Genomic DNA, 27,617 nt, shown 5'->3' with positions numbered 1-27,617 from the left:
CTACATTGGGTAGACTAAACGCAGACTGGGTGGCCGCTATGTGGAACACCTCCATTCAGATGCAAGCATGACCCCGACCTTCCTGTTGCTTGCCATTTCAATTCACCATCTTGCTCTCATGCTCACATTTCTGTCCTCGGCCTGCTCAATGTTCCTGTGAAGCCCAATGCTGGAGAAACTGCACCTCATCTTCCAATTGGGCACTTGACAGATTTCTGGACTTAACATTGAGTTTAACAACCCCAGACCACAAACTCTTTCCTCCATTTTGTATTTTCTCTCCCTTAGTGCCAGTCTGTATCTTACTTTCATGTTTTGTTTTCAGACAGCATTGACCTTTTTTCTGCTATTAACACCCACTCTGGACCAATGATTTGTTGCTTTATCTTTGATTTTTGTTCTATGACATCTTTGTCATTTAACCTCTCCTGCACTCTAACCTATCCCTGACCTCCCTTTTTTGCTCTACCTGCACCCCACCACCACCACCGCCCCCCCACCCCCCCCAAACTTTTCTCAACAGCCTAAAACCCATCACATTTCTGCCTCTCTTCAGTTCCGAAGAAGAGTCATGCTGGACTCTAAATGTTAACTCTGTTTCTTTCTCCACAGATGCTGCCAGAGCTCCTAAGTTTTTTCCAACACTTTCTGTTCTATTTTAGCTGATAGGCTTTGTTGCCCAGTAACCACCTTCTGATTTCTCATGGTGGCTGACATGCTGACGATACAGTGAACTGGTGCATCATAAAAGCATCATGACTGTTGTCAGGATAGCAGACATTGACCTGCATGAATTGCTGTGTATGGTCGCACAGCAGGTAGACATTATGAATGGAACCCTTTGCAGTAAATCTATGAGTTTACATGGAATATCCACAAAGTAACATGTAAGCAGTTAATGGAACCCTGCGCCACCAGGAATCCTGCTATCCTGGCAAAGCCACATGCTCACTCCACCTCCCTTTGCCTCCTCCTCTCATTGCAAAGAAAACATCGCAGGACAACGGCAATGAACTGGGAGATGTTGGAGATGGTGCTTGCTCCAGCCTGAGAGGAACCCAGTGTGAAGCAATTTAAAACCATGGTCAGCTTCGCAGCCACTGGCAATGCCATCCCCTCTCTGCTCTGAGGTTACAGGTCTGCCTACAACAGGTGACAGATTTCAGTGATCACCGGCTTAGTAAAGTGGAGACAATGCACACGTTGTTCCTCATTGCGGTTGAGGTGGGAGAATTGCTTCCCGAAGATCATGTTTGGCTACAGACTCCTGCTGGGAGTTCTTCTCCTCCTCCTCCTCTTTGAGCAGCTTGACCTTCTCTGTGCTGCCTCTTTTTTTTCCTGTTATGCTGCAGGCCAGTGGCAATAGACACTACAGTACCCATGACTGGGAGCAAGTAATGTGAGCAAAACCCATGAATTCAGAACCAAGGACGTCACCAAGTGCCACACCATTCCCTGTAGACTTCACCAACTTTAAGTAGCAATACAAAGCTCCAGACACTTATTAACTCAATGGCAGCCAGTAGAAAACAACAATGAGCAATTAACCTGAAAATGGTTGATATGTTCCTTTAAATAGTGATGGTGTGGAAGTGGGTTGGTGATGGCTGGAATGTGAGGGGGTTCTTTCCTGCTGCTGAACACATGTTCAGCTCTGTGAGAGTTAGAGAGGACATTGCTGGAGAGTTGAGGTTAAAAAAATGGCACCACTAGAGTCAAACCAGCGCCACATGCTGACTGATTTGACAATCTCTCTACGCTGCAGACTCCCGGTGTGTGCTGCCAATGCTCGCACTAACAACCTCACCAAAATGGTGCCTTGGCACAGTTAGCATCAGAAGTGTGTGTGATTGGCCATTTTGGACATGAAATGCCTCCCGTTGTGCCGAAAATATAGAATTTTGCAACTCAAGACTTTAGCATGTTAGGTAGCTTGACTGCCAGAGCACAGGGAGTGCTGCACTGTTTGAGGTGCTGTCTTCCAGATGAACATTTAAATTGAGGCCCCTGCTGCCTGCTCAGGTGGCTGTCAAAGATCCCAAGGCACTATTAAAAAAACAGGGATTTCTCCTGGCATCCTGTCCAAAATTAATAAATCTTTGTTTTATTCATTGTTCATGAGAACTCAATGCATGCAAACTAGCTTCCACAACTTCAGGATGTGCTTTAGTCTTATATAAAATAAATATATGAATTAGTAGTAGGAGTAGGCCATTTGGCCCCTTAAGCCTGCTCCAGCGTTCAGTAAGATCATGACTGACCCGCTTGCAGCCTCGACTCCACATTCTGCCTACCCCCCCATACCCTTTGATTCTCTTGTTAGTCAAGAATCTATCTACCTCTGCCTTAAAAATGTTCAATGACCCTTCCTCTACCACTCTCTGGGGAAGAGAGATCCACAGATTCACCACCCTGTGAGAGAAAAGAAATTGCTCCTCGTCTCCGTCTTGAATGGGAGACCCCTTATTTTTAAAGTCTATCCCCTAGCTCTGGCCTTTTCCATGAGGGGAAACATCCTTTCAACATTCACCCTTTCAAGTCCCCTCAGGATCTTATATGTTTCAATAAGATCACCTCTCATTCTTTTAAGCTCCAATGGGTATAGGTCCAACCTGTCCAAACTTTCTTCATAAGAAAACCCCTTCATTCCAGCAACGAGTCGAGTGAATCTTCTCTGAACTCCTTCTAATGCAATTATGTCATTTCTTAAAGAGAGAGACCAAAACTATACACCATACTCCAGATGTGACCTCACCAATGCCCTGTACAACTGTAGCAATACATCCCTATAATCACTTGCTGCACCTGCATACTAACCTTTTGTGATTCGTGCACCAGGACACCCAGAACCCTCTGTTCCACCAAATTCTGCAATCTTCCTCCATTTAGATAGTATGCTGCTTTTCTATTCTTCCTGCCAAAGTGGGCAGGTTCTTATTTTCCCATAATATACTCCAACTGCCAAATTTTTGCCCAGTCAATTAACCCATCTATATCTATTTGTAGACCCTTTACTTCCACTTGACAACTTACTTTCCTACTTATCGTTGGTAAATTTAGCTACCATACTTTCGGCCCCTTCACCCAAGTCATTGACATAAATTGTAAACAGTTGAGGCCCCAGCACTCATCCCTGCAGCCCTCCACTTGTTACATCCTGCCAGCCCAAGAATGACCCATTTATGCCCACTCTCTGTTTGCTGTTAGCTAACCAATCCTTTATCCATGCTTATGTTACCCCTACACCACAAGCTCTCATTTTGCGTAGTAACCTTTGATATGGCACCTTATCAAATGCCTTCTGGAAATTAAGTGCAAATGTAAGTTTGTCCTTTCACTTTGCATAAAGTGCATCACCTGGGCACACACCTTGGCATTACCAGTAGGTTTGTGAGGTCATACAAGGAACGTTAAGCAGCAACTACTCAATTAAATGTGCTTCTGAGAAGATATATTTTGCAGGGTGGGTGGACTCCAGCGATCGCAGGAGGTGATGGCAAAAAAATCGAACAGGCATTTCAACTGCCCCCCTTGGAACCTCCACCACTGGCCCCATAGGGGCCGACTGCCCCAATTCAATTAAAATAGCAAGGAATACCACCCCCCCACCCCAATTCTGGAAGATCGTTCAGAAAACTGGTCAGGTAGGCTTACCAAATCCCCTGAAAGATCAGAGCTGGTCTCTTTGGTGCCTTTCTAGCTGTCATAAAAAATGCCCCCCTCCCCTCTTTGGGTACCTCATCTCCCAACTGGCTTCAGCAGGCTTAACAGTCAATACCCTCTGGGTATTGGAGGTTGGGGACATAGGATCTTCTAATTCAAATCTCCCCCCACCCCCACCCTCATCTCAATGGCCTTGTAAGGGAGGGCAGAAAAAATGAATGCTTGTCTGAGCTCCAAGAATGACTAATCCACTTATCTCAGCAGGCAATGTTTACACAGCTGTGGGGGAGTGCAAGCTTTGTTTGATTGACATCTCTACTATCTTGTAATAATCTGATCTTTCTTTGATGTGGTTTTTTAATGCCTGCGTGTTTATTTACAGAAAATTAAGAGGTCGGGCATAGATAAAAGCTTCTTGAACATGAATGGCTGTGATTGACTTACAGCTTTATGAGAAGGTAAGCAAGACAATGTATTTCAATGGGAATGTTGAATGCCAGTTTTTTTGGTTGCCAACTCAAGACTTTGGTTCACCTGTGGTTCATGACTCCCCTGAGAAGCCGTCAACCATGTCTAATAAAAGAGCAGTTGGGAGTCCATCGAAATTGTTGGGGGGTGGGGAGGGGGCTGTGGTTTTTAAATGCCCCACCCCGCAAAGGAGCTGGCAAGTGCTTGCTATCCACACCCTTATCCCACACCGGTGAAAACTACCAGAAACAGGAATGGGGTGGTCCTGCCCATAACTTAGTCCACACAAGATGTATGTGACTCACGAGGGCTGGAGCTATAATTCTTTTAATCTCTTTGAATATTAAATAAACATGCGTACAGAGAGTGCAGATCAAATTTTGTGGGTGTTTTTTTTATTAGAAGGAGCTATAATTGTGATTTATTGCGTAAGGAATTTTGTCTGTCAATCCATATTTGAATAGAAAAAAACAATAACAACTTATAACCAACATTCACACAATCACATTACAAACACCATCTTCAAACATCACATCTTGTAAACAATGGTAATAAATTATAACCAAAATTAATCTTTCAAAAGTTTTATTAATATATATCTTTGCAGTTTGACATTTTGCAATGAATTCTGCTACGAATACTGTACAGAAGCAGGGAGTTCAGAGTTCTGCTTATTATTCATTCTCTATATAATTCTACATTTTGTTCCCTTCAAAATATACAATTTCTTACATCCCAAACCCAATAGGTCATTTACATTGAGTTTCATTGGGTAGTAAACATGCATAGATTTATAATATACAGTCTGAGATTGCAAGTGATTCTCATGCAACTTATGAATTATCACACCATGATTTTCAAGCTACTAAGCTTGCTGCTGATGTTTGCAGCCAAAATAAAGCACGGCAGGCTTCTGGACTGGAATTATTTATAGCACTCCCACTTTATACAAGCATGTTCCATTGGACATTAGCAAGCTGCCTGGTACTAGTGACATGTCAAGGCAGGATCGTTGAAGCATAATTCCCGAGAGTTGGGTCACTTGAGGCACTGGAGTGTGAATATCAGTGTGATACAGCAGAACAGGAAAGACCCCCCAAAAGATAGTTTCTCATTCGAGCTGCAGTTATAGTGTTGTAGGTATTGAGACAGTGTAATCAAGCAACACCTCAGGGTATTGCCCATATACACTAAGGTGTACACACTGAAACCCGTTCAAACTCACTTACTTATTGCTCAATCCTTCAACTTTCATAGTTTGATCGTTTTGGAGCAGTCTGGTATGTCTCATGAACCCTTTGCTTATGGTAAGGAATGGGATGGTATGGGATAAGATGGGATGAGATGGGATGGGGTGGGATGGGATGGGATGTATTTGGCGATTCCAATGATCCCCTGGCTGGCCTCCCTTCTTCCACCTTACATAAACTTGAAGCTCATCCAAAACTCTGCTCCCATACCTCAACTCACACCAAGTCTTATTCACCATCACCTCCCGTGCTTGCTGACCTACACTGGCTCCTGATCCAGTGACACCTTGGTTTTAAAATTCTCAACCTTGTTTTCAAATCCCTCTATTATTTAGCCCCTCCCTGTCTCCGCAACCTCTTTCAACCCTACAATCCTCTGGAATATATGTTTTCCTCTAATTCTGGCTTTTTGCTCATCCCTGATTTCAATTACTTCACCACTGGTGGCTGTGCCTTCAGCTGCCCGGGCCCGAAGCTGTGGGATTCCCTCCCGACACCTCTCCTCCTTTAAGATGCTCCTTAAACCTACCTCCTTGATTAAGCTTTTAGTCACCTGCCCTGTGATATCCTTCCATGGATCAATGTTACACTTTTACTGATATCACTTTTGTTAGGTGCCTTGGAACATTTTATTATGTTACAGGTGCTATATGAATGCAAGTTGTAGTTGTATGTTATTGGCCGCAGCAGACAAGTTTCCAACTTGCTTTCAGCATGTGTCACCCCGATGCAAGACACATAGTATGACTGCAGTTTACTGATAGGTGTTCAGATTCAATTGTTTTCAAAATCACAGAATTTTTACAACACAGAAGGAGGCCATTCAGTCCATCGTGTCTACACCAGCTCTAGGAATGAGCAAATCACTTAGTGCCATTCTCCCGCCTTCTCCCCGTAATCCGGAACATTCCTCCTTTTCAGATAATAGTCTAATTCCCTTTCGAATGCCTCAATTCAACCTGTCTCCAGCAGGCAGAGCATCCCAGACCCTAACCACTCGCTGCATCAAACAGTTTTTTCTCACGTCACATTTGCTTCTTTTGCAAATCACTTTGAATCTGTGCCCTCTCGTTCTTGATCCTTTTATGAGCGGGAACAGCTTCTCCCTATCTACTCTGTCCAGACCCCTCATGATTTTGAACATCTCTATCAAATCTCCTCTCAACCTTCTCCTCACAATGGAAAACAGTCCCAACTTCTTCAACCTATCTTTGTAACTGAAGCTCCTCATCCCTGGAACCATTTTTGTGAATCTTTTCTGCACTAGGAACATAGGAGCAGGAGTAGGTCATTCGGCCCATTCAGCCTGCTTCGACATTTAATTAGATCATGGCTGATCATCTACCTCAACGCCACTTTCCTGTACTAAACCCATATCCCTTGGTGTCATTAGTTTCCAGAAATCTATCGATTTCTGTCTTGAACATGCTCAACGATTGAGCTTTCACAACTGTCCGGGGTAGAGAATTCCAAAGATTCACTACCACCAGAGAGAGAGAGAGGGAGGGAGAGACAGCGAGAGAGAGACACAGTGAGAGAGAGAGAGAGAGAGATAGACAGAGATAGAGGGAGGGAGGGAGAGAGAGAGAGACACAGTGAGAGAGAGAGAGATAGACAGACAGAGGCAGAGAGAGAGAGAGAGGGTGAAGAAATTCCTCCTCGTTCTCTCCATTGCCTTCATATCGTTCCTGGATGGCACCAGAATTACAATTCCAGGTCCATAGAGACCAAAGACTCTCCTTTCACTGGCTGCATTTTGTAACTGAATGTTGTACAGTTCTGTGGTAATAAGAAAAGAAGAAATATACTCAAGGATTTCATGAGCATCCACCAGTCACAATGTGGTCTCAGTAAATTATGCACTTTATGGATTGAGGCATCAATAGAATTGAACATCTGTAAGATGGAAAAGTTAGAAAACAAAAACATAAGAAACTGGAGAGTTCCATGTGAAATTATGAAACTGGGGAGACCTGCATGTTGGTGGGTGGAAATAGACAGGGAAAATGACTGTTTTTGAGGGAAGCAGATGTGTGGAAATACCATCAACTCCAAGATGCAAACCATCCCAACTTGTACAGACATCACCACTCCTTCATTGTCACTGGGTCAAAATCCTGGAACTCCTTACCGAGCTGCACCTTCACCACACGGTTGATGATGGCCTCGCCACCACAAAGACTTAGAGGGATGTGCAGTAAATGCTTGTCTTGCCAGTGTTTCCCACATACAAAAAATGATTTTTTATAAATAGTATGAGACAGAATAGGATCATAAGTAAAAGCCATTTGAAAAATTCAGAACAGGAATCAAAACGATGCTGGGGAAAGCGAGGAAGCTGTAGTGAGAGACTGAGTCTGGGGGAGGGAGGCTGTTGCTGAGGGATAGAGGTGGACACAGAGGGAGGCTGATGTTGGGGAGAGGGAGGAAGGTGCAGTGGGACATAGAGTCTGGAGCAGGGAGGTGCAGGGAGAGACTGATGTTGAAAAGGGAGGAAGGTTCAGGGCCTGTCCAGCATTTCATGGCAGTGGGAAGCGGATTGAGGTCCTTAAGTGATTATTAATTGGCCACTTAAGGGCCTAAAGAGGCCTAAGGATAGGCGGGTTATTGGGCACCTTACCACCCCCACATCCACCCACCCGGATTATGGGGACCAGGTCAGGGGTTGGAGAGAAGGAGTTGGGCTACACACCAGACCTATTTTACGTGCCCCCCACCGATAAAGCCCCCGGCAGGGGCTGTAGAATCCAGCCCTGTATGTGTAGAAGTGTTTCTAACTTCACTCCCGAAAGGTCTAGCTTAAATGTTTAGACCATGTCCTTCAGTCCTAGATCCTGCAGCCAGCGGAAATAGTTTCTCTCTAACTATCCTATCCCCATCAGTTCCCCTAATTACAAAATTATAGAAATGTACAGCACTGTAGGTTTCAACACTTCAAGTGCACATCCAAGTGTTTCTTAAACGTGATGATGGTTTCTGCCTCTACCACCCTTTCAGATCCCCACCACCCTCTGATTGAAAACAATTCTTAACTCCCCTGTCCTCTTTCTACTAACTACTTTAATTCTACATTCCCTAAGTTATTGATCTCTCTGCTAAGAGAAATAGGTCCTTCCTATTCACTCTATCTAGGCCTCTCATAATTTTATACACCTCAATTAAATCTCCCTTCAGCCTCCTCTGTTCCACAGAAAGCAGTCCCAGCTTGTCCAATTTCTCCTCAAATTTGCTATTCCTTGCAACATCCTCGTAAATCTCCTGCATACCCTCTCTAGTGCAATCACATCCTTCCTATAATGTGGTGACCAGTACTGTACACTATTAGTGTTTTGTGTAGTTCCACCATAAATCTCCTGCTTTTATATTCAATGCCTCAACTGATAAAGGAGAGAATCCCTTATGCCTTCTTATCGTACCTACTTGTACTGCTACTTTCAGGGATCTGTGGAAGTGCGCTCCGAGGTCCCTCTGCTCCTCTACTGTTCTCAGAAGATCCTCCCATTTATAGTGTACTCACTTGCCTTGTTTGCCCTCCCCAAATGAATTACCTCACACTTCTCTGGGTTGAATTCCATTTGCCACTTTTCTGCCCACTTGACCAGTCCACTGATATCTTCTGGCAGCCTCCAGCTCCCATCGCTCTCAGCCACACGGCCAATTTTTGTATCGTGTGCCAACTTCTTAATCATGTCCCCTACGTTTAAGTGTAAATTGTTGATCTATGCCACAAAAGCAAGGGATCCAGTACTGAATTCTGCACAACCCCACTAGAAATAGCCTCCTTATTACAAAAGCACCCATCAGCACAACCTGTTCTGAAAACTTCCATCAAATCATCGCTTAACCTAAGCACAGGAAAATACAACCATAGTTTGTATAATCTCTCCTCTTAACTTAACTCTTGGAATCCAGGTATCATTCTGATATCCTGACTGCACTGCATTCAAGGCCAATGTATCCTTTCCAAGATGTGGCGCCCAGAACTGCTGATGGGACGCAGGTTTGGCCTAACCAAGGTTTTATAAAGCTATTGCATAACTCATATCCCATTATATTCTAACCCTCTAGGTACATTTTAATGATCTGTGCAGTTGGATCCCCAAATCTCTTTGGACCTCGACTGTTTCGAGCCTTTCTGGTCGGGTTTCTAGTACCTTTTAGGTCCGAAGTGGAGGGCCTCACATTTGTCTACACTGAGATCCATTTGCCACAGTTTTTCCCATTCACTTAAACCATTAAAACTCTTTGTAATTTTACGCTTCCATCTACGCTACTTTCTTTATGCTGTTGACAAATTTGGATATGTGCCTTTCTATCCCAAAATCTACATCCTTAATAAATACGATGAATGGTTGAGGTCCCAAAGCAGATCCTGTGGGAAGCCATTAGTCACATCCAGTCAATTAGAGCATCTACCTATTAACCAGTTTCTCTGCCTCCTGCCATTCAGCTAACGTCCTGACTAGGTCAATAATTTGCCTTTATTTCCATGGGCTTCAACTTTAGTTAATAGACTCTTATGAGGGACTTTATCAAATGCCTTCTCAAAGTCCCTATAAATAACATCATTGACACTCCCGTGTCAAACACTTTAGTCACCTCTTCACAAAATTCAGTCAGCTTGTCAGGTTTGACCTGAGCCATATAAATCGAAGCCAGCTCTCTCTGCTGAACTGAAAATTTAAGGTGTCCAGTCATTTTATCCTTAATTATAACTTCCAGTAATTTCCTGACAGCAGATCTCTAGTTAGCTGCTCTATAATTCCCTGTTTTTTTTCTCTCTCTCTCTCATCTTCGTTAAATAGCTTAGTGACATGCACAATTTTCCAAACTGAAGGAAGGGTTGCTGAGAGAGGTTATAAGCAGGACATTTGCAATGCCCTCACCTACTTTCATTAAAAGCCTGAGATGGAGACCATCTGGTTCTGGGCCTGTCATTCTTAAGCACCATTTTGCTTACACTAATTTTGACGAGTATCTGTCCTTGATTCAATGTTAGTTTACTTGGAGTTTCCGACATGCTATCCTCGTCCTCTACTATAAATACTGAAACAGAGGATGGAATGTGGTTCCAGTGACACGGGCACCCGTGGTTGGAGAACCATTGGGAAGTCCACGTTGTTTCTGTGCAGGAGACTCGCTGAAATTTAAGTGCACTCAACCCCGATGGGGTTTGGAGGGCACCCTTCGGGAGGCACAGGAGACCCGTGCAAATCCCAATAAATCCCCGAGCCACCTCTACAGTTCAGTGGGCTCAGGGATAATTGCCTTTATGTGATCCATTTATGAGCCTAATTGGCAACCCGCCATCAGCAGACGGAATTCCCGCTTCCGGTCCTTCCCACGTCCCGATGTGCCCAGAAGGCAAAAAACAGTTCAGACCAGTACTCTTAATTCCCCAGTTTTTACTGGTGTTCCATTTTAAGATATACATGACCAGCTCAGACCAGTACTCTTATTTCCCAGTTTTTACTATTTTTTTCCTTCTGGGTAGGTTCCCCTGTTTAATTCTCTCAACCCCCACCTCCTGCCATCATGCCCACTCCAACGAGTTCCACTAAATTCAGCTCAAAGTAGCTATTCAATATGTCCACCGTTTCCTTATTTTCATTTACATTATCACTGTTATCACTTTTCAAGAGCTGACCACTCTTTCCTGCAGGTAAATGTAATTTTTAAAAATTGATTTTGATATCTCTTGCAAGTTTCTTTTGATACTCCCTTATCTGTTCTGTCACCTTTTGTTGTTCTTCATACTTCTCCCAGTTGCCACAATCTGTGCTAGTTCCTGCATTTTTGTATTTTTTTTCTTTATCTCCTTAGTCATCCATGGCTATTTTTATTTTGGCAAGTCGGCTTCTTTCCCCTTAGGGTTCTAAACTAGTTCAGTATCACGTTAAAAAAAAAATTAGCCCTTAATCTTCCATACGCAAGGCAATACCACCTTAGTATGTGCAACCTGTCCTTGTAACTAAACCTTTTAGCCCAGTTTATTCTAGAGTCTTTGCTACATCTCCTCCAAGGTCAATATATCCTTCCTTAGGTGCAGTGCCCAGAAATGTATGCGGTAATCCAGATAGGGTTGAACCAGAGCTCTGTATAAATTGAACCCCTTTGTAGCTCTGTTCTCTTGAGATAAAGGCTAACGTTCCAATAGGTTTTTAACTTATCCGCTGGTTGTCATGGTTTCTGTTCTTGGACCCCATGAATCTCCCTGCTCTTCCACCGTTCCTTTCTGCTCACCACATGGAAAATATTCTGATCTCTCTTTTTTTCAGTCCAGAGTAGATGATCTCCCACTTTCCTACAACTGAACTGCGTCCGCCACAGTTTGGCCCACTCACTTCATCTAACAATATCTCAATGAAACTCCCTCTTCCCATATACACAATTTACTGTCCCTCCTGTCAGAAAACTTAGGTACACAGTCATTGAAAAATTTGGTGAAAAGCTGAGGCCCCAGTACAGATCTGTGGGGGGAACCCCACATATTTATTATTCCCTCTCTGCCTCCTTCATTACTCCAGGTGAAGTGAAGAAAAAAGTTAACAAGGTTTTGCTACGGAATTTGACTGGCAGAGACCAGGGCATATCTTAAGGCCTGAATGAATCCCTTAACTAAAGATATAAATAGAGGAAGATTCGGGGCAATGGGTTTGTTTGGAACTGCTATGGCAAAGAGCTGACACAGACTGGAGGGGCTAAAAACTTCCCCAGTTTAAAAGCAAAGACAACTAATGAAAATTACTGTATATCATTAAATATATCATGTGTCTTAAAAATGAAAACGGAATCTGTTGCAATGACAGCCCACTCAGGCCTTTCTTTCACCTTTACCTTATCATTTTGGATGACACACAGGTACTATATATACATATAATGATCATCAAAATAAATAACCTCACTTATGGAGAAATAAAGTTTTAAAACTCCCCCTTACTAAAGGGTGGCAGAAATGTTCTCAGCTTGTATTGATTCCATTATTTAATTTACTTTCACTTTAGTAACTAATATACAAAGTACAAGCCAAATACCAACAACTTGGCAAATTCCAACCTACACCTGTACCACTGCAGGGAAACCCATTGACCTAGTGTTAGCCCAGTGTGGACCTGGTGGAGCCCAGCATAGTGTGGGCCCAGTGTTGTGTGGGCCAGTGTGAGTCTAGTGTGGACCTTGTTTGTGTATTTTCTGCATCTAGTGAGGGCCTTGGGGGTCCAGTAAATCACTGAGGGTCCAGTGTGAGCTCAATTTGTCCCCAGTGTGAGCCCAGTTTGGGCTCAGTGCAGACCCACTTTGGGCCTAACGTGAGTCTTGTGTGAGTTCAGCACGGCAGCAGTGTGAGCCATCAAATTTTCCTTTGATACAAACCTGATTAATCATAAATTAACAAACATCAAATTCAATGTTGTGTTATGATCACAGTTGTGGTTAAATGTAGAAAGACTTTGCATTGAATTATTGAAATGATAGCACTGCTTTTGTGGGGCAGAATTTCCTGTAAACAGTGGAGAAAGGGCAGCCCCTTGCCCATTTTAATCGCATGGCAAGTTGCGGCAAGTGGGAGAAGGAAATGGCGCAGCAGCTTCTACAGAGCATCTGGGGCCTGAGGGATCAGGACAAGCAATTGATAGATGTATAACCAATCAGACTGAAGTTAATGAACAGGAAGGACAGTGTTTGAACTAGGATGTGGAAGTTAGAATCGTGAATTCAATGTCAAAGCAGGTGGAGAAAACACAGAGAGAGATAAGAAAGACTGAATTAAGAGAGAAAGAGAGAAAAAGAAAAAAGAAATTTTATATATGAGATTCCACACTTGTAAAAGTTAATTTTCAGTGCCAGGGGTTGTTTGGCGGTAATTAAGACTTATCACCCCATTAAAAAGGGGAATTAAGGTGAACTGGACAATCCTTAAAAAGCTGTGACAAGTTTAGTCCGTGTTTATCGACGTCAGTACTGGAACTACACACTGTTCCGTGCAAGTCATTACTGAGGCAGACAATGAGATATCATTTCCACAAAGTTACTGGTGGAGCGCTGGTACTTGGACAGCAACCTTCAGATATTTGCAATCAATCATGCATCTTCCCCTTGCCAGAAAGTGCTGTACCATTTACGTTTAAATAACGGTGATGCCATTAGCCTCACCATTACTTTTACAATAAGCTCTTTAACCTAAGCTATCAATGTTCAACCATTTCCCTGTATCTATTTTTCTAAATTCCTTTTAAATTCCCCTTTTGAATGATGTCAGTCTCTTCCTCAGTAGCCCCTGTGATAAAACATTCCCTGTTCTAATAACCCTCTCTGTGAAAATATTATAATCTTTCAGTACTCATCCTCTTAAAACCTTCCAGAATTCATACCCCCTTAACCTTCTGTGCTCTAATGAAAAAGTCCTAATTTTTTGAGTTATTCTTCATAACTATAGAATTCCCTATTTCTTTCCATGACTAACATCTTCCCTATAATGGGGCACCAGGACTGTACACCTAGTCATTTCATTGTACAGAACTTGAGTATGCTGAAAAAAAGAGACATGCTATCAAAGCTTTTCGTCTTGCACTCATCAGACAGCTTTGCAAGAAATTACCAACTGTAGTAGGGGAACAACAATTTATAATGCATGAGAAGAGAGTGCTGATTGGTTGGCAAGTGGACTCTGAGTGGTGGAGGCGTTGCCACGGGGAATGTTCCATGCTGCATAGCATATCTCTTTTATCAGCAAAATTCAAGAACTGTACACATTACTGCAGCTGCGTCTTAACCAATTTCTTGTACAAATTCACCATCACCTTCTTACTTTTATATTCAAGGCCTGTTTGCAAAACACAGAATTTTATTCACCGCTTTTATGCTCTTTAACTTATTTCTCCCACCTTTAAATGCATTTGGCATCTTCTATTTCTTCACTACACTGATTCCTTTCATTGTCCTTTTCCAGAAGCTGTACTTCATATATTTGAACATTCAGTTGCACCATCCTCCAATCTTTAATCTGAGTCCTGAAATTTTCCTTGGTGTGTTTTGGCCCTAATTTAATATTATCACAAAACGTTAATATCATTCCTATTGTAAAGACATCCAAATCATTCGTATAAATACAAGAACAACAGTATAAGTACTTTCAAATGTTGGATCACGGTAAAGTAAAATGTTTATTCGAAATGCATATGGGTATGTTTATTTCTGACACTTGAATGTTGAATTGGTTCAAAATGCGCAGAGACATCACATTGTTGTGTGGTTGTAGTGAACCAGGCTGTACGATAAATACGGTTAGACTATTGCAGCAGATATCAACCCTGTTTCAAGAAACAAATTTTTAATTTCTGGTCTGTAGTATGCCAGATATTCATCTGCAGGTACCTAATTTCCTTTTCAGATTATACTGGAGAAATTATTACGATCAACCACGTTAGATTACTCTTAGAGATTAATAGCATTCCCCCAGTAGATCTGAAAAATGCAAGTTTTATTCTTTTGGGGTAGGTAAAGGTTTTGATCACAAGGTTCTTGGCTTGCCTGAGCTGGAAAAGCTGTCATATGTTCATAGAATTATTGAATAATACAGCACAGGAGGAGGCCATTCAGCCCATCACACACGTGCCGGCTCTTTGAGATCTGCAATTAATCCCATTCCGCTGCTCTTCCCCGTAGCCCTGTAAATTTTTCCCTTTCAAGTATTTAACCTGGTTACTAACCCTTCTGCCACTAAAAGAGTTTCCCTTTATTTACTCTATTGAAACAGAATTGTTACAGCACAGGAGGCCATTCGGCCCATCAGGTCTGTGTCAGCTCTCTATAGGAGCAATTCACTTAGTGCCACTCCCCTGCCTTCTCCCAGTAACCTCGCACAGTCTTCCCTTTCAGATACCAATCCAATTCTCTTTTGAATGCCTCGATTGAATCTGCCGCCACCACACTGTCAGGCAGTGCATTCCAGATCCTAACCATTCACTGCGTGAAAAGGGTTTAGTATAAATCCTGCACTTTTGTTTCTCCTTTAATAAAGCTAAGGATCCCATATGTGTTTTACCAGCCTTCTTGAATCATCTTGCCACCCTCAAAGATTCATGTACAAACACCCACAGGTCTCTTTGTTCCTCCTCCCCCTATAAAATTGTACTATTTTGTTTATATTGGCTCTTTTCAGTCTTCACTTCACAGTCTTAAATTTCAACTGCCATGTGTTTGCTCATTTCACCAGTCTGCCTATGCCTTGAGGGCATATCTTTTATCATTATTCTTCCATGGGATATGGGCATCACTGGATTACTAGTCCAGGGAGATTACCCCGATGCCACCAGCTCCCCATAAACAGTGCCCCCACCCCCCCCCGCAAGCTTCAGTACTGGGATCACTGCTGTTTTTGATATACAATAATGGCTTAGGTTTGGAGGTACAGGGCACAATTTCGAAATTTGCAGATGTCACAAAACTTGAAGTGTAGCAAACAATGAGGAGGTTAGTGATAGACTTCAAGAGGATAGAGACAGGCTGCACATTATCACCAAACTACAGTTATTGCACTGGAGACAGGCAAACATTAGATTGATTGTTTAAATCATTTTAAGTGTTTTTCTTACCCTTTTTAGCCTTCTTTAAGCAGCGTCAAGAAAGGGACAGGGCAGCATGTATCATTAAGACAATTTGCTCATTTGGAGGGTAAATGCTGACATGAACTGTTGGGCCAAATGACCTGTTCCCATTTTGTAACTTCCACGTATCTCCATGTAATCACTGCATTCTTGGCCAAATATTTATCACTTTCCTTTTCTTTTTTCAGAAAGCAACTCTGGGGAATGTCAGTGCGGATCAGACACACGAACAGACACACATGGTTTGAGCTAAGTATAAAGCAATGTTCCCTGAATTCTGCCAAAGCCCCTAGTTCAACATGGCATTAGTCCTTCAATTTCCAACTGTACCATTTTCAGGAAGACCATAGGCATTTTGGTAAAATACTAAAAAAAAAATCAGATTGTCCTGTGAAGGGATATCAGCTGTCACAACACCGGAAACCACATTTAAAATTAGTCACTTTACATTTCAGTGTTGTACTGCTGAAAAAAGACATTTTTGTTGAAGCATTTCATCTTGCACTCATCAGGACAGGAAGCTACATGTAATAATACACTAGGCCCTGTTCTTTGCAGAGATAAAGAACATGTACACACATTGTGCCTGTTTCAGCTAAACAAAATAAGTGACAGCCATTCACTGGTTCATTCTTCAGGGCAATGCCTTGAACAATCAAAGTCAAGCTGCCTGGTTTGAATTGCAAACGATACTTGGTAGTTAACAGTCAGTCACCATCAATTGGTGCATTCTCCATAGCTAGGTCTCTACCAATCAGAGTCCACCTGCCAACCAATCGGCACTCTCTTCTCATACAGTATAAATTGTTGTTCCCTTTACATTTGGTGTTCTTGCCAATTATCCTGATGAATGCAAGACAAAAAGCGTCTCTTTTTTCAACAATACTCAAGTTCTGTACTACTAAGCGACTATTTCAGTGTTGTGCTGAGGTTCCAGTTAACAGCAGTACCTATTAAACATCTGTCTCCATCAATGCTTTATGTGTTCTTAAATAAGCACCGAGTGTTACATTGGAGGGTTCGTGTTCATACAGAAGATTTAAAACTAAAAGATATGATAATGTCATTTCTTTAGTAAACAGAAAATGAGTTGAAGAGTGTGGACATTTCTCACATTCACTTATTCATAAATCAGAGTGAAGTGGAACATATGGGAGTCGGATCCACAGATTCAGAACTGGGGTATAGGAGGCAACGTGACCTAAAGCCCAACAATCTGATAAATGTGTTGGATTTGAAATATCCAGCCAGAACTAGGTCCCACACCATTAGGTCAGAGAGTTCCAGCCAACAGCCTATTGGGGTTCATGAACGTATAACAAAAGCGGAACCGTATTTTAATAGAAAATCATCGCAAATCCATTCAAAAGACGCACCTGCAATTGTCCAACTTCTTGTTGAAGTTGTAAAATTAAAAACGTTAGTTGCTCTGGTTCAAGATGAAACAATTTCTACATCACCAAGTGAGAATCCGTCCAACTATCCGATTGCAAGGATCCAATCTGCACAACAAAAAGACATTGGCATCTTCTGTCCTCATTTCTTCTTCCCAAAGAGACTGAATCTTCGGTCACTGTCCCGTTTAGGATTCCCTTCGTCAGTAGAGGAGGTAGTAAGGGGGATCTGGCCGGTTTGTTGAGCGATTTGTGCATGCTCTGAAATGGCTGTGGAAACAGTCTTGATCCAATCGTTCATCTCCTCCTAAAATAGAGTACATTGAAGAAGCAACAAAGTCCAATCATTTAAACACGTTTAATACATTTTATAAAACCCATCATCACATAATAATAGGTTTTTCATGCAATTTATACATTCTGTCCACTGCTTATTTGTCCAGAGATAACCCAACATAGAGTACCCAGTGTCTCCAGAACTATCACTGAATAACTTTCATTGCTGGACAGTCAATAACTCCATTATGAGCTTCACTTTCTTTCAATAACGTTTCTTCACTGCTTTCCTGCATCTGTTGCTTTTATGCAAAGGTCACCATATGCTGTGAGCGTAAGCAACACATTTGACCATTGGGGGCATTTCTTCTGAGCTGATTCCACCCGATGTCCACACATCACACTTCATTGGCTAATAATTAGAGGTGCTGAGGCTAATTGCAGCCCAACTGAAATCAACATTTCAGTCAGAATAATGCCCCTTGCTCCGATCCCCTGGGGCGCTGGATTCAGTACATTTACCTGCATCAACCTCTGGGACACCTAACTCCACTCAGTACATCTCCCCTACACTAATCCCTGGGACATCCCACTCATCTGTTCTGACGTTTTTGACAGTGTTTTGCTGAAATGTTTTACTGTTCCATGCCATGCCCTGACATTCACAGTGCAAAGCTCACCTCATCCTTGGCCTGGAACAGCCACTCACTGCCGTCATTCATCCTGTCACAATGAGAAAGAATCATATTAAAAAGAACAAAAATGGCTCTGATCAAATATGGAATAAAACGGTTTCTTGAAATTCTCAGCATTCTCTCCAGCTACTTGTACTAATCTATTGTCCATGCAGTTAATAAGTGGGAAACATTTATCCTTAGGATATAAGAAGTGTGCTTGTACAAACCATGTTAATGCATCAATTATCAAATTCTAAAATTTTGAATGTACAAATAGAAATAGATATGCTTTGGTGAAGGTGGTGATTGAGCAGCTAAGCTGTATTCAGTAGTACAAGTTACAGCAGTCCTGTTAACAGTATGTTAATTAAGATACACAGGCGAATGGCATTGTTTAATTAGGTACTTTGAGCACGTATAAATAGGAGACATAAAGTTTTGGTTTTTGTTACAGCGACTCTTTTAAGGGGCTTTCAATTAGTCAATTAGTTTACATTTGTTTACCTGTTTTCAAAAGAGCATATAATTAGGGTACAACTGGGACACTGGGTGTGGGAGGAGAGCTTTGAGACTGAACAAAGTCAATAAGCTCTCTTGATAAAGAAAAGCTCTGTGTCTTGGTTTCTGCTTCACCAACTGGCTTGGATCCTGTTAACAGTCCCGTCTAACTGAAGAGCTGCTGAATGTTCCTTTGCTCCTGGTCACATTTCTTTTAACATAAGGTGCAAGCAGATGAACCTGTTACAAACGTAACTTCAAACTGAATCTTATCAAACTCGGCTCCATCTTTCCACCACACTCACCGGATTTTAAATACAAACTTCTTCTTCTTATAATTGCTGGCAATTTCACAGGTGGAGTCACTCAGGGTGATGAGCGGCTCTCCATTATAGCTTGCTCCTGCTTTATAGCTCTTGGCATCTTTATAAAACCCCAAATCTCCTTTACTAATCACGCAGTATACACTAACCCAGGACCTGAGTGGCAACAGAAAGAACAGTTACATAAATTGCCTGCAGAGAATGACACTGAGACACAAACAGTCAGGGCATGTCAGAGAAAAATCAACCCATAAAACTTTTTTTCACTCATTTTTAAAAACTGTCTTAAAAAGCCATTGTCAAATAGATGTATACATGCATGGACCCAAGCATAGAAGAACAGTTATTTAAATTACAACATATATACATGCTGACATACATGGGAGAAAGGGTGGTGTAGTGGACTGGACTAGTAATCCAGAAGCCCAGGCTAATGATCTGGGAGCATGGGTTCAAATCCCACCATGACAGCCGGTGGAATTTAAAATTCAATTAATAAAGTCTGGAATATAAAGGTAGTCTCAGTAATGGTGCCCATGAAACTATCATCGATTGTCGTAAAACCCCATCTGGCCCACTAGTGCCCCTTTAGAGCAGTCTGGCCTACATGGCAATGTGGTTGACTCTTAAATGGCCTCGTAAGCCAAGGGCAATTAGGGATGGACAGCAATGCCCACAATCCATGAAAGAATAAATAAAAAAATACATACATACTAATATATATGCACATTCCAACATACATGCACCTTAAATTGAAATGAAAGAGGGCAGGAGGAAGTAAGAAGAGAAAAGGATAAGGGCCAGGAATGGTAAGAGAAATTAAAGAGAGAGAGAAAAATGATACAAAATAGATTGTGATAAGGAGGGATTAAAATGTTCACATACAAACGTATGAATTAGTAGTAGGCTATTCGGCCCCTCGAGCATGCTCAGCCATTCAAAAAGATCGTGACTGATCTGACTATGACCTGAATGCCACTCTTACACCTGATACTCTTTAACTCCCTTGTTATTCAAGAATCTATTTATTTCCACCTTAAAAATATTCAATGACCCGGCCTCCACCACGCTCTCCAGGAAAGAGATTTCCACAGACTCACGACTCTCTGAGAGAAAAAGAATTCTCCTTAACTCCATCTTAATGGGGAGGCCTCTTATTTTTAAATGGCTCTGGTCTCTCCCACAATGGGAAACATCCAGGCCAGAATCTTCGGGTCGGCGTGCGGGTGCGGGGGCGGGCCCCACTTGCTGACATGTAAAATGACGTCGGGCGTGCGTCCCAACATCACCGCGCGTCATTCCGATCTTCAGTTCGGCGGGCACGCACCGGAGTCAGCTGCACGCCCACCAAACTGTCAAAGGCCTATTAAGGCCATTTAAAAACTAATTGAAATAATTAACGGGGCTGCCTGTCCAACCTGAAGACTGGCGGGCAGGCGAAGAGCCCAGGTGGCCTTTGCATTTGTCATGGAACCTCATCCACGGTGATGAGGTTTCATGAAGGGTTTATAACTGTAATAAAAATTTATAGTAAAATTCATTGACATGTCCTAGCTCATGTGACACTGTCACCTGAGGGGATATGTCTGAATAATTTTTTAAATCTTTGTTTCAAGTTTTCCAAACCAAGTTAATCTCCCTGAGGCAGTTCCGCGCCTCGGGGAGATTTCTGTGCTCTTTTGCGCGCATGCCCCAACATTCCCTCCTCCTCCCACCCACACAGGTGGTGCTAAGCACTTCCGGGTGCGCGTCACGCCAATTAATGCCCGCCCATGCAAAATGGGGGCGCGCAGCCAATCACGGGCAGCAATGGGCTACATGCCCGCCCGCACCCGCTCCTGAACCGCCCGCCCGACGGGGAGAAAATTCTCCCCCCGCTCTCCCAAGTCCCCTCAAGATCTTATATGTTTCAATAAGATCACCTCTCATTCTTCTAAACTCCAATGGAAACAGGCCCAGCCTGTCCAACCTTTCCTCATAAGATAACGCCCCCAACCCAGTCGAATGAACCTTCTCTGAACTGCTTCTTATCCAATTACGTCCTTTCTTAAATAAGGAAAGCAAAACTGTACGCAGTACTCCTGATGTGGTCTCACCAATGCCTTGTGAAATTGCGGCAAAACATCCCTATTTTTATATTCCATTCCCCTTGCAATAAGCAACAACATTCCATCTACCTTCCTGATCACTTGCTGTACTGCACCTGCATGCTAATGTTTTGTCTTCAAACATATGTTTGACAATCGTAGGGAGGTTTGAGCTTTATGTATGCAACTGCACAGGGTATTGTGAGAAAACCAGTGAGTGGCATAAACTGGGCTGAGGGTAAAGATAAAACAGCAACTGAGACAGAGACAAAGATTGGGGCAGGCCGGTGACAAGCACATTATTTGTTATAAGATATTCAGGAGGATATAGCAGAATGATTGGGATGAAGGGTGACAAGATTCCATTATATGGGCAGAACAGGGCAGTGGGGCCAAGACAACAACAGCAGAAGGTTATTGTATATTCCTTCATCATCGCTGGGTGAAAATCCCAGAACTCTCTCCCCTACAGCACTGTGGGTGTACCTACACCGCATGGTTCAAAAAGGTGGCCCACCACCACCTTCTCAAGGGCAGTTAGAGATGGGCAATACATGCTGCCCTTGCCAGCGACACCCATATCCCGCGAAAGAATAAAAGAAAAATTAATTTTCTGGAGCGAGCTTATTGAACAAATAATGTACAAATGAAGCAACTTTATGAAGCTGACTGGGAGGTTGATGGTGAGATGGCCCCATGTAAAATGTACACTCATCTTCCTATTGATTAGTAAATACTTTGTGTTGCTCGTACCAACGGGTCTCAGTGTCCTGGTTTGGAATTTCTTCCTTAATGAGGTAACGTCACTAAAAAAACAGACTTTTCCAAATCTCCCATCAGGGTCAAACAAGAGAAAGGCGTGGGTGCAAAATGTAACTTGGAAATGCAGGAACAACGAGGAGGAGAGGAACTGGCTGGTGGTACAGGAACAGAGAGACCTGGGACTTTGCCTACACAAGTCTTTGAAGGTAACTCTTTCGAGTACATTCACAGTTCTTGACTTTTTTTTTTCCGGGAGTGGGACATGAACCCACAACCTTCTGACTCAAAGGCGAGGGTGCTACGAACTGAGCCACAGCTGACACCTCAAGTCTTTGAAGGTATCAGGACAAGTTGAGAAAAGTTGTTAATAAGCAGAGGAAATCCTTGACTTTATACATTGGATTGGATATAAAAACAAGGCAGGATATTAAAGCTTTAATAAATCACTGGTTAGACCCCTCTGGATTATGGCTCCAGTTGCAGAGGGGGCACATAACTGACAATTGAATTTCCATATAGATAAGTCTGAGGTGTTACATTTGGCAAAAACAATAAGGAAGGTGCATACTGCTTAAAACATAAGCATCTAAATGGGGTAGAGGAATAAAGGGTTTTGGGAGGATAAGTATACAAATCACTAAGGTTGTGAAACAGGCTAGCCTCAGCTGACTAAGAGGTTAATAGTGGCGTTTAATAACGGCAAGGTTCAATCCCTATACCGGCTGAAGCTATTACTTGGGAGGAGCAAATCTGGGTGGGTTAGAGGAAAATAAGGGATCTCAGAGTACAACTACAGCAATCACTAAAAGTTGCACCATTGGTTCACAAGGCCAGAAACTAGCAAACTGAGCACTAGGCTTTATTTCTAGAGGGATAGAACTGAAAAGTAGGGAAGCTGTGCAGAACCTGTATTGAACCTTGGTTAGTCCACGCTTAGAGATGGCAAGCAGTTCTGGTCACTATATTGTAAGAAAGATATTCAGGCACTGGAGAGGACGCAGAGAAGGTTCACAAAGGTGATACCAGAAACGTGTGGGTATTGTTATGAATTCAATTCATTACGTCTGTGTGTGCTATGTAAGTTCACAATCTATGGACATTGTAACATTTAAACCTACAGCATGTTCCAAAGCTGTTCCATTGGCTCATTGAGGTTTCAGTGAGATTGGTTGACTAACATCTGGGTGGGTTCTTGAGAAATCAAAGGACTCTGTCATGGTTGCATCTGTCATTTACTCTGTAGTATGTATGTATGTGTATATATATATATATGTATATATACACACACACACATATATATAGTAGATTGTTTTACTTTTCTAACCTTGTATAGTAAAGTTTATTGTGTTTGTTCAAATCCTGTGGAATCTTGTGGCTTTATTCCAAAAGCCAGTGTCTTTAATCTCAACCATTAACTATTTTAAACGCAACGTTATTGGCCCCTAACCGGACCTTCCTCCATGTCCCAGGGTCCGGCCAAGGAATGTAACAAGAAATGATTGACAGGCTGGGTCACATATCTCTTGAAAGAAGGGAGGCTGAGGGGTGACTTAATGGAGATATTTAAAGCAATGAAAGGTTTTGATAGACTAGATACAGGGAGAATGTTTCCTCTTGCGGGGAAGAGCAGAACTAGAGGTCATCAATGTAAGATAGTCCCCAAGAAATTCAACAGGGAATTCAGAAGAAACTTCTTCACCCACAGAGTGGTGAGAATGTGGAACTTGTTAGCACAGGGAGTGGTTGAGGTGAATAGTATAGATGCATTTAAGGGGAAGCTAGACAAGTACATGAGGGAGAAGGGAATAGAGGGTTATGATGGTAGATTTAGATGAGGAGAGATGGGAGGAGACTTGAGTGGGGCATAAATACTGGCATGGACTGGTTGGGCCTGATGCCTGTTTCTGTGCTGTATTTCCAGTGTAATCCTATGTAATACCTGCTGGATGATTTTTTATTGGGAGCCTCTAGTTCGTGTTTTCGAGCAAGGACTCCCTCCTGCTCTGCTGTGTGTGTTATCGGTGGTGGCGCTGCGGCACTATTCTGGGGAGATGGTGCAGAGCGGGATCGGCGAGTTTCTCCAACCGGCTGGTTCGGGTCCTTCGGTCGAGGTCGCCTCCTGGGCTTGGGTCTGTCTCTCGCTCGCGGCCTGTCTGGTCGTGGAGTTCTCTCTGGCAGCTTCTCAATCCCATTTGGTAGCCCAACAGACAGAGATGAATCGCGTACCTGTGGGGAAAGAGATCAGCTCAATTTTCACCAGTCACAGTATGTCAAAAATCATCAAAGCCACTTAAAGGGCCTGAGTTTCCTCGAGCCAGACATTTCATGGCATCTACCGTTGGACCTTTCCCTACACCCTTCGGCTCAAAACATTTTTGCTCCGTAACTTGTTACAAGTACAAGCTGCTAATGGTGTGTCATGGATAATTGGGCATCTAGGACTTTAGTGGACAACTGGACAAACAGTGTATCTCCTTAATCAACAAAATTTATGGATTGAGAAACAAAGAGCAGGATTTTCTGGTCCCGCAGTGGGTCCAAAGCCGTTGGACCTTTTTCAGGTCCGTCAAATTTTCCATCCCGCTCGCAATGATTCCCGCAACGGGCAGGATGGGAAAATCCCGCCCAAAGAGTGAGTTAGAAGGATGGTGAATTGGAGTCAAATCAGGTGTAGAAAGAGGAGAGAAAGAAAGGTTAGACTAAGAGATAGAGAAAGAAACAAAGGAAGAGTAAGACTAAAATGTAAAATTTCAAATTTTGTATTTTTAAAATTTTCTGAAAAGCTCAAAAGCTGAAGAAATGAGACTCCACACTTGCGATGGATAATTTTCAAGGTCAGAGAGGTTGACTGGCAGTAACTAACAATTATCACGCTACTAATTACTTGCTCAATGGTGAGTTCAGTCTGTATCTGTTAGGTCAGTGTAGAAACTTCACGCCATTCAATGCAGCTCACTAGTGAAGCAGGCATTGAGATGCTGTTTTTGTTGAAGCTAATGGCAGGACAATGCAACTTGGACAGCAACGTTTGAATATTCACGATGAACTGCACATCTGCTATCTGTTCTGCACCATTTGCGCATAATTCATGGGGACGGCATTAACCCTCGCAGTTATTTTGACAGCAAAATCTGGCTCCTTATCTCTGTCTTCCAAGGATCACCCAGTTATCTGAAAGGATGTCCTTGAGTGGAATCCTATGTCAAAGAAATGGGAAGCCAGCTATAGAGAGTGATCCTTACAAACTTGGTCAGTACCTCAACATCTGTACTGATCCGAGATGGGTTACTTAGTAAATTGACCAATGATCCATATAGATTGCACTATATCATATATTACACTCCATTTATTATACATGATATTATATAATAGGTTCATTATATTATAGATTACTCCATATCATAGGTTGTACTATATCACATCCATTCCATCAGCTAGTTCCACTTATGTAACATTGCCTGACTCAGCCCCCGCTTCAGCTCATCTGCTACTGAAACTCTCTTCCAAGCCTTTGTTAAATCTAGACGACTATTCAAATGTTCACCCATCTTCCACTCTACATAAACTTGAGTTATTTGCTGCCCATATTCTAACTTACAAGTCCCGTTTACCCATCATCCGTGTGCATGCTGAATTACATTGCCTCCCAGTCCAGCAACATCTCAATTTTTAAATTCTCATACTTGCTGTCAAGTCCCTCCAAGGCCTCAACCCTTCTTATCTCTGTAACCTCCTCCAGTCCCACAACCTTCTGAAACCTCTGGCCTATTGTCCAGCCCCAACTTTAATTTTTTAAAATTCATTTACGGGATGTGGGGGTCGCTGGCTGGGCCAGCATTTATTGCCCATCCCTAATTGCCCTTGAGAAGGTGGGGGGTGAGCTGCCTGCTTGAACCACTGTAGTCCATGTGGTGTAGGTACACCCACAGTGCTGTTAGGGAGGGAGTTCCAGGATTTTGACCCAGCGACAGTGAAGGAACGGCGATATATTTCCAAGTCAGGATGGTGAGTGGCTTGGAGGGGAACTTCCAGGTGGTGGTGTTCCCTTGTATCTGCTGCCCTTGTCCTTCTGGATGGTAGCGGCCATGGGTTTGGAAGGTGCTGCAGTTCTGGACACCACATCTCAGGAAGGGTATATTGAACTTGGAGAGAGTGCAGTGCAGAATTAGAAGAATGATCTGGATGCCAAGGTTATTAATTACCAGCAGAGGTTACACAAACTGTGGTTGTATTCCCTTAATTTAGAAAGTTAAGGGGCAATTTGATCAAAGTTTTCAATATATTAAAGGAAACAGATATGGATGATAGAGAGAGATTAGGGGGCATGGTGTAAAACTTATAGCCAGATCTTTCAGGAGTGAAAGTAGGAAACACTTCTACACACAAAGGGTGGCAGGAGTTTGGAACTCTCTTCCACAAATGGCAATTGATGATAGTGATCAATTGTTAATTTTAAATATGTGATTAGTAGATATCTGTTAACCAAAGGTACTAAGGGATACGGGGCAAACACTGATATATGGAGTTAGGTCACAGATCAGCCATGGTCTCATTGAATGGTGGAACAGACTCGAGGGGCTACATGGTCTCCGCCTGTTCTGATGTTTGATAATACCTCCTGTGAAGTGCCTTGGGACATTTTATAACATTAAAGGTACTATATAAATACGAGATGTTGTTGCATGCTATCATAGGTTAGACTATACCATAGATTACACTATACAATAGGTTAGACTATATTATAGATTACACTATACAAAGGGTTAAACTATATTATAGATTACACTATACAATGGGTTAGACTATATTATAGATTACACTATACAATAGGTTAGACTATATTATAGATTACACCATACAATAGGTTAAACTATATTATAAATTACACTACACAGTAGGGTAGACTATATTATAGATTACACTATACAATAGGTTAGACTATATTATAGATTACACTATACAATAGGTTAGACTATATTATAGATTACACTATACAATAGGTTAGACTATATTATAGATTACACTATACAATAGGTTAGACTATATTATGGGTTACACTATACAATAGGTTAGACTATATCATAGGTTACACTATACAATAGGTTAGACTATATTATAGATTACACTATACAATAGGGTAGACTATATTATAGATTACACTATACAATAGGTTAGACTATATTATAGATTACACTATACAATAGGTTAGACTACATTATAGATTAACTATATCATAAATCTAATGGATTGTTGGCCAACAGGTTCTTCTTTCCTGTCTTTGATTCTAATCAAGATGACAGCCTCGGTATTACTCAGTCCCAGGTGATGACTGTAATGGTTTTCTAGATTTTTAACTCGCTGTGTTTTAGAAGCTCAAGTTACAGTGGACATCCCTGAGAATTTATTCCTTCATCAGTTTAGGACATCTAGCGAAGTGACATCATTCGCGTTCCTTATCGAACCCTTTCCAGTGGCTACCCTGTCACTAGTGCTTCCTCTAGTCAAGCATTCCAGTCACAACCATTAATACTTTGGTTTTGCAGTTTGCTTTTGGCTGGTGAAAATGTGGCAGGTAAGAGAAAGTAAGGAACTGAACCCACCCTGACACAGTCCAC

General features: G+C 42.3%; 2 protein-coding genes across 2 annotated transcripts in view; one reads left to right on the top strand and one right to left on the bottom strand.

Moving 5' to 3' along the window:
• The window catches only part of LOC144671350 (uncharacterized), a 35,031-nt gene extending 18,074 nt beyond the window's left edge, over positions 1-16,957 (top strand). The window contains exons 3-4 of the transcript XR_013573910.1: positions 4,046-4,121; positions 16,174-16,957. The gene's annotated coding sequence lies outside the window, so the exon portion shown is untranslated. The remainder of the gene's footprint in view (positions 1-4,045; positions 4,122-16,173) is intronic.
• A 393-nt stretch (positions 16,958-17,350) lies between these two features.
• Positions 17,351-27,617, bottom strand: part of sptbn4b (spectrin, beta, non-erythrocytic 4b) — a 320,876-nt gene continuing 310,609 nt past the window's right edge. The window contains exons 32-35 of the mRNA XM_078533196.1: positions 23,942-24,228; positions 19,136-19,309; positions 18,336-18,378; positions 17,351-17,686 (exon numbers count right to left, since the gene is read on the bottom strand). Coding sequence (XP_078389322.1) covers positions 17,522-17,686; positions 18,336-18,378; positions 19,136-19,309; positions 23,942-24,228 — 669 coding nt within the window. The 3' untranslated portion in view covers positions 17,351-17,521. The remainder of the gene's footprint in view (positions 17,687-18,335; positions 18,379-19,135; positions 19,310-23,941; positions 24,229-27,617) is intronic.

This window comes from Cetorhinus maximus, chromosome 32 (assembly GCF_964194155.1).
Source record: "Cetorhinus maximus chromosome 32, sCetMax3.hap1.1, whole genome shotgun sequence".
Lineage (NCBI taxonomy): Eukaryota > Metazoa > Chordata > Chondrichthyes > Lamniformes > Cetorhinidae > Cetorhinus > Cetorhinus maximus.
This window is presented reverse-complemented; position numbering and strand designations above follow the sequence as displayed.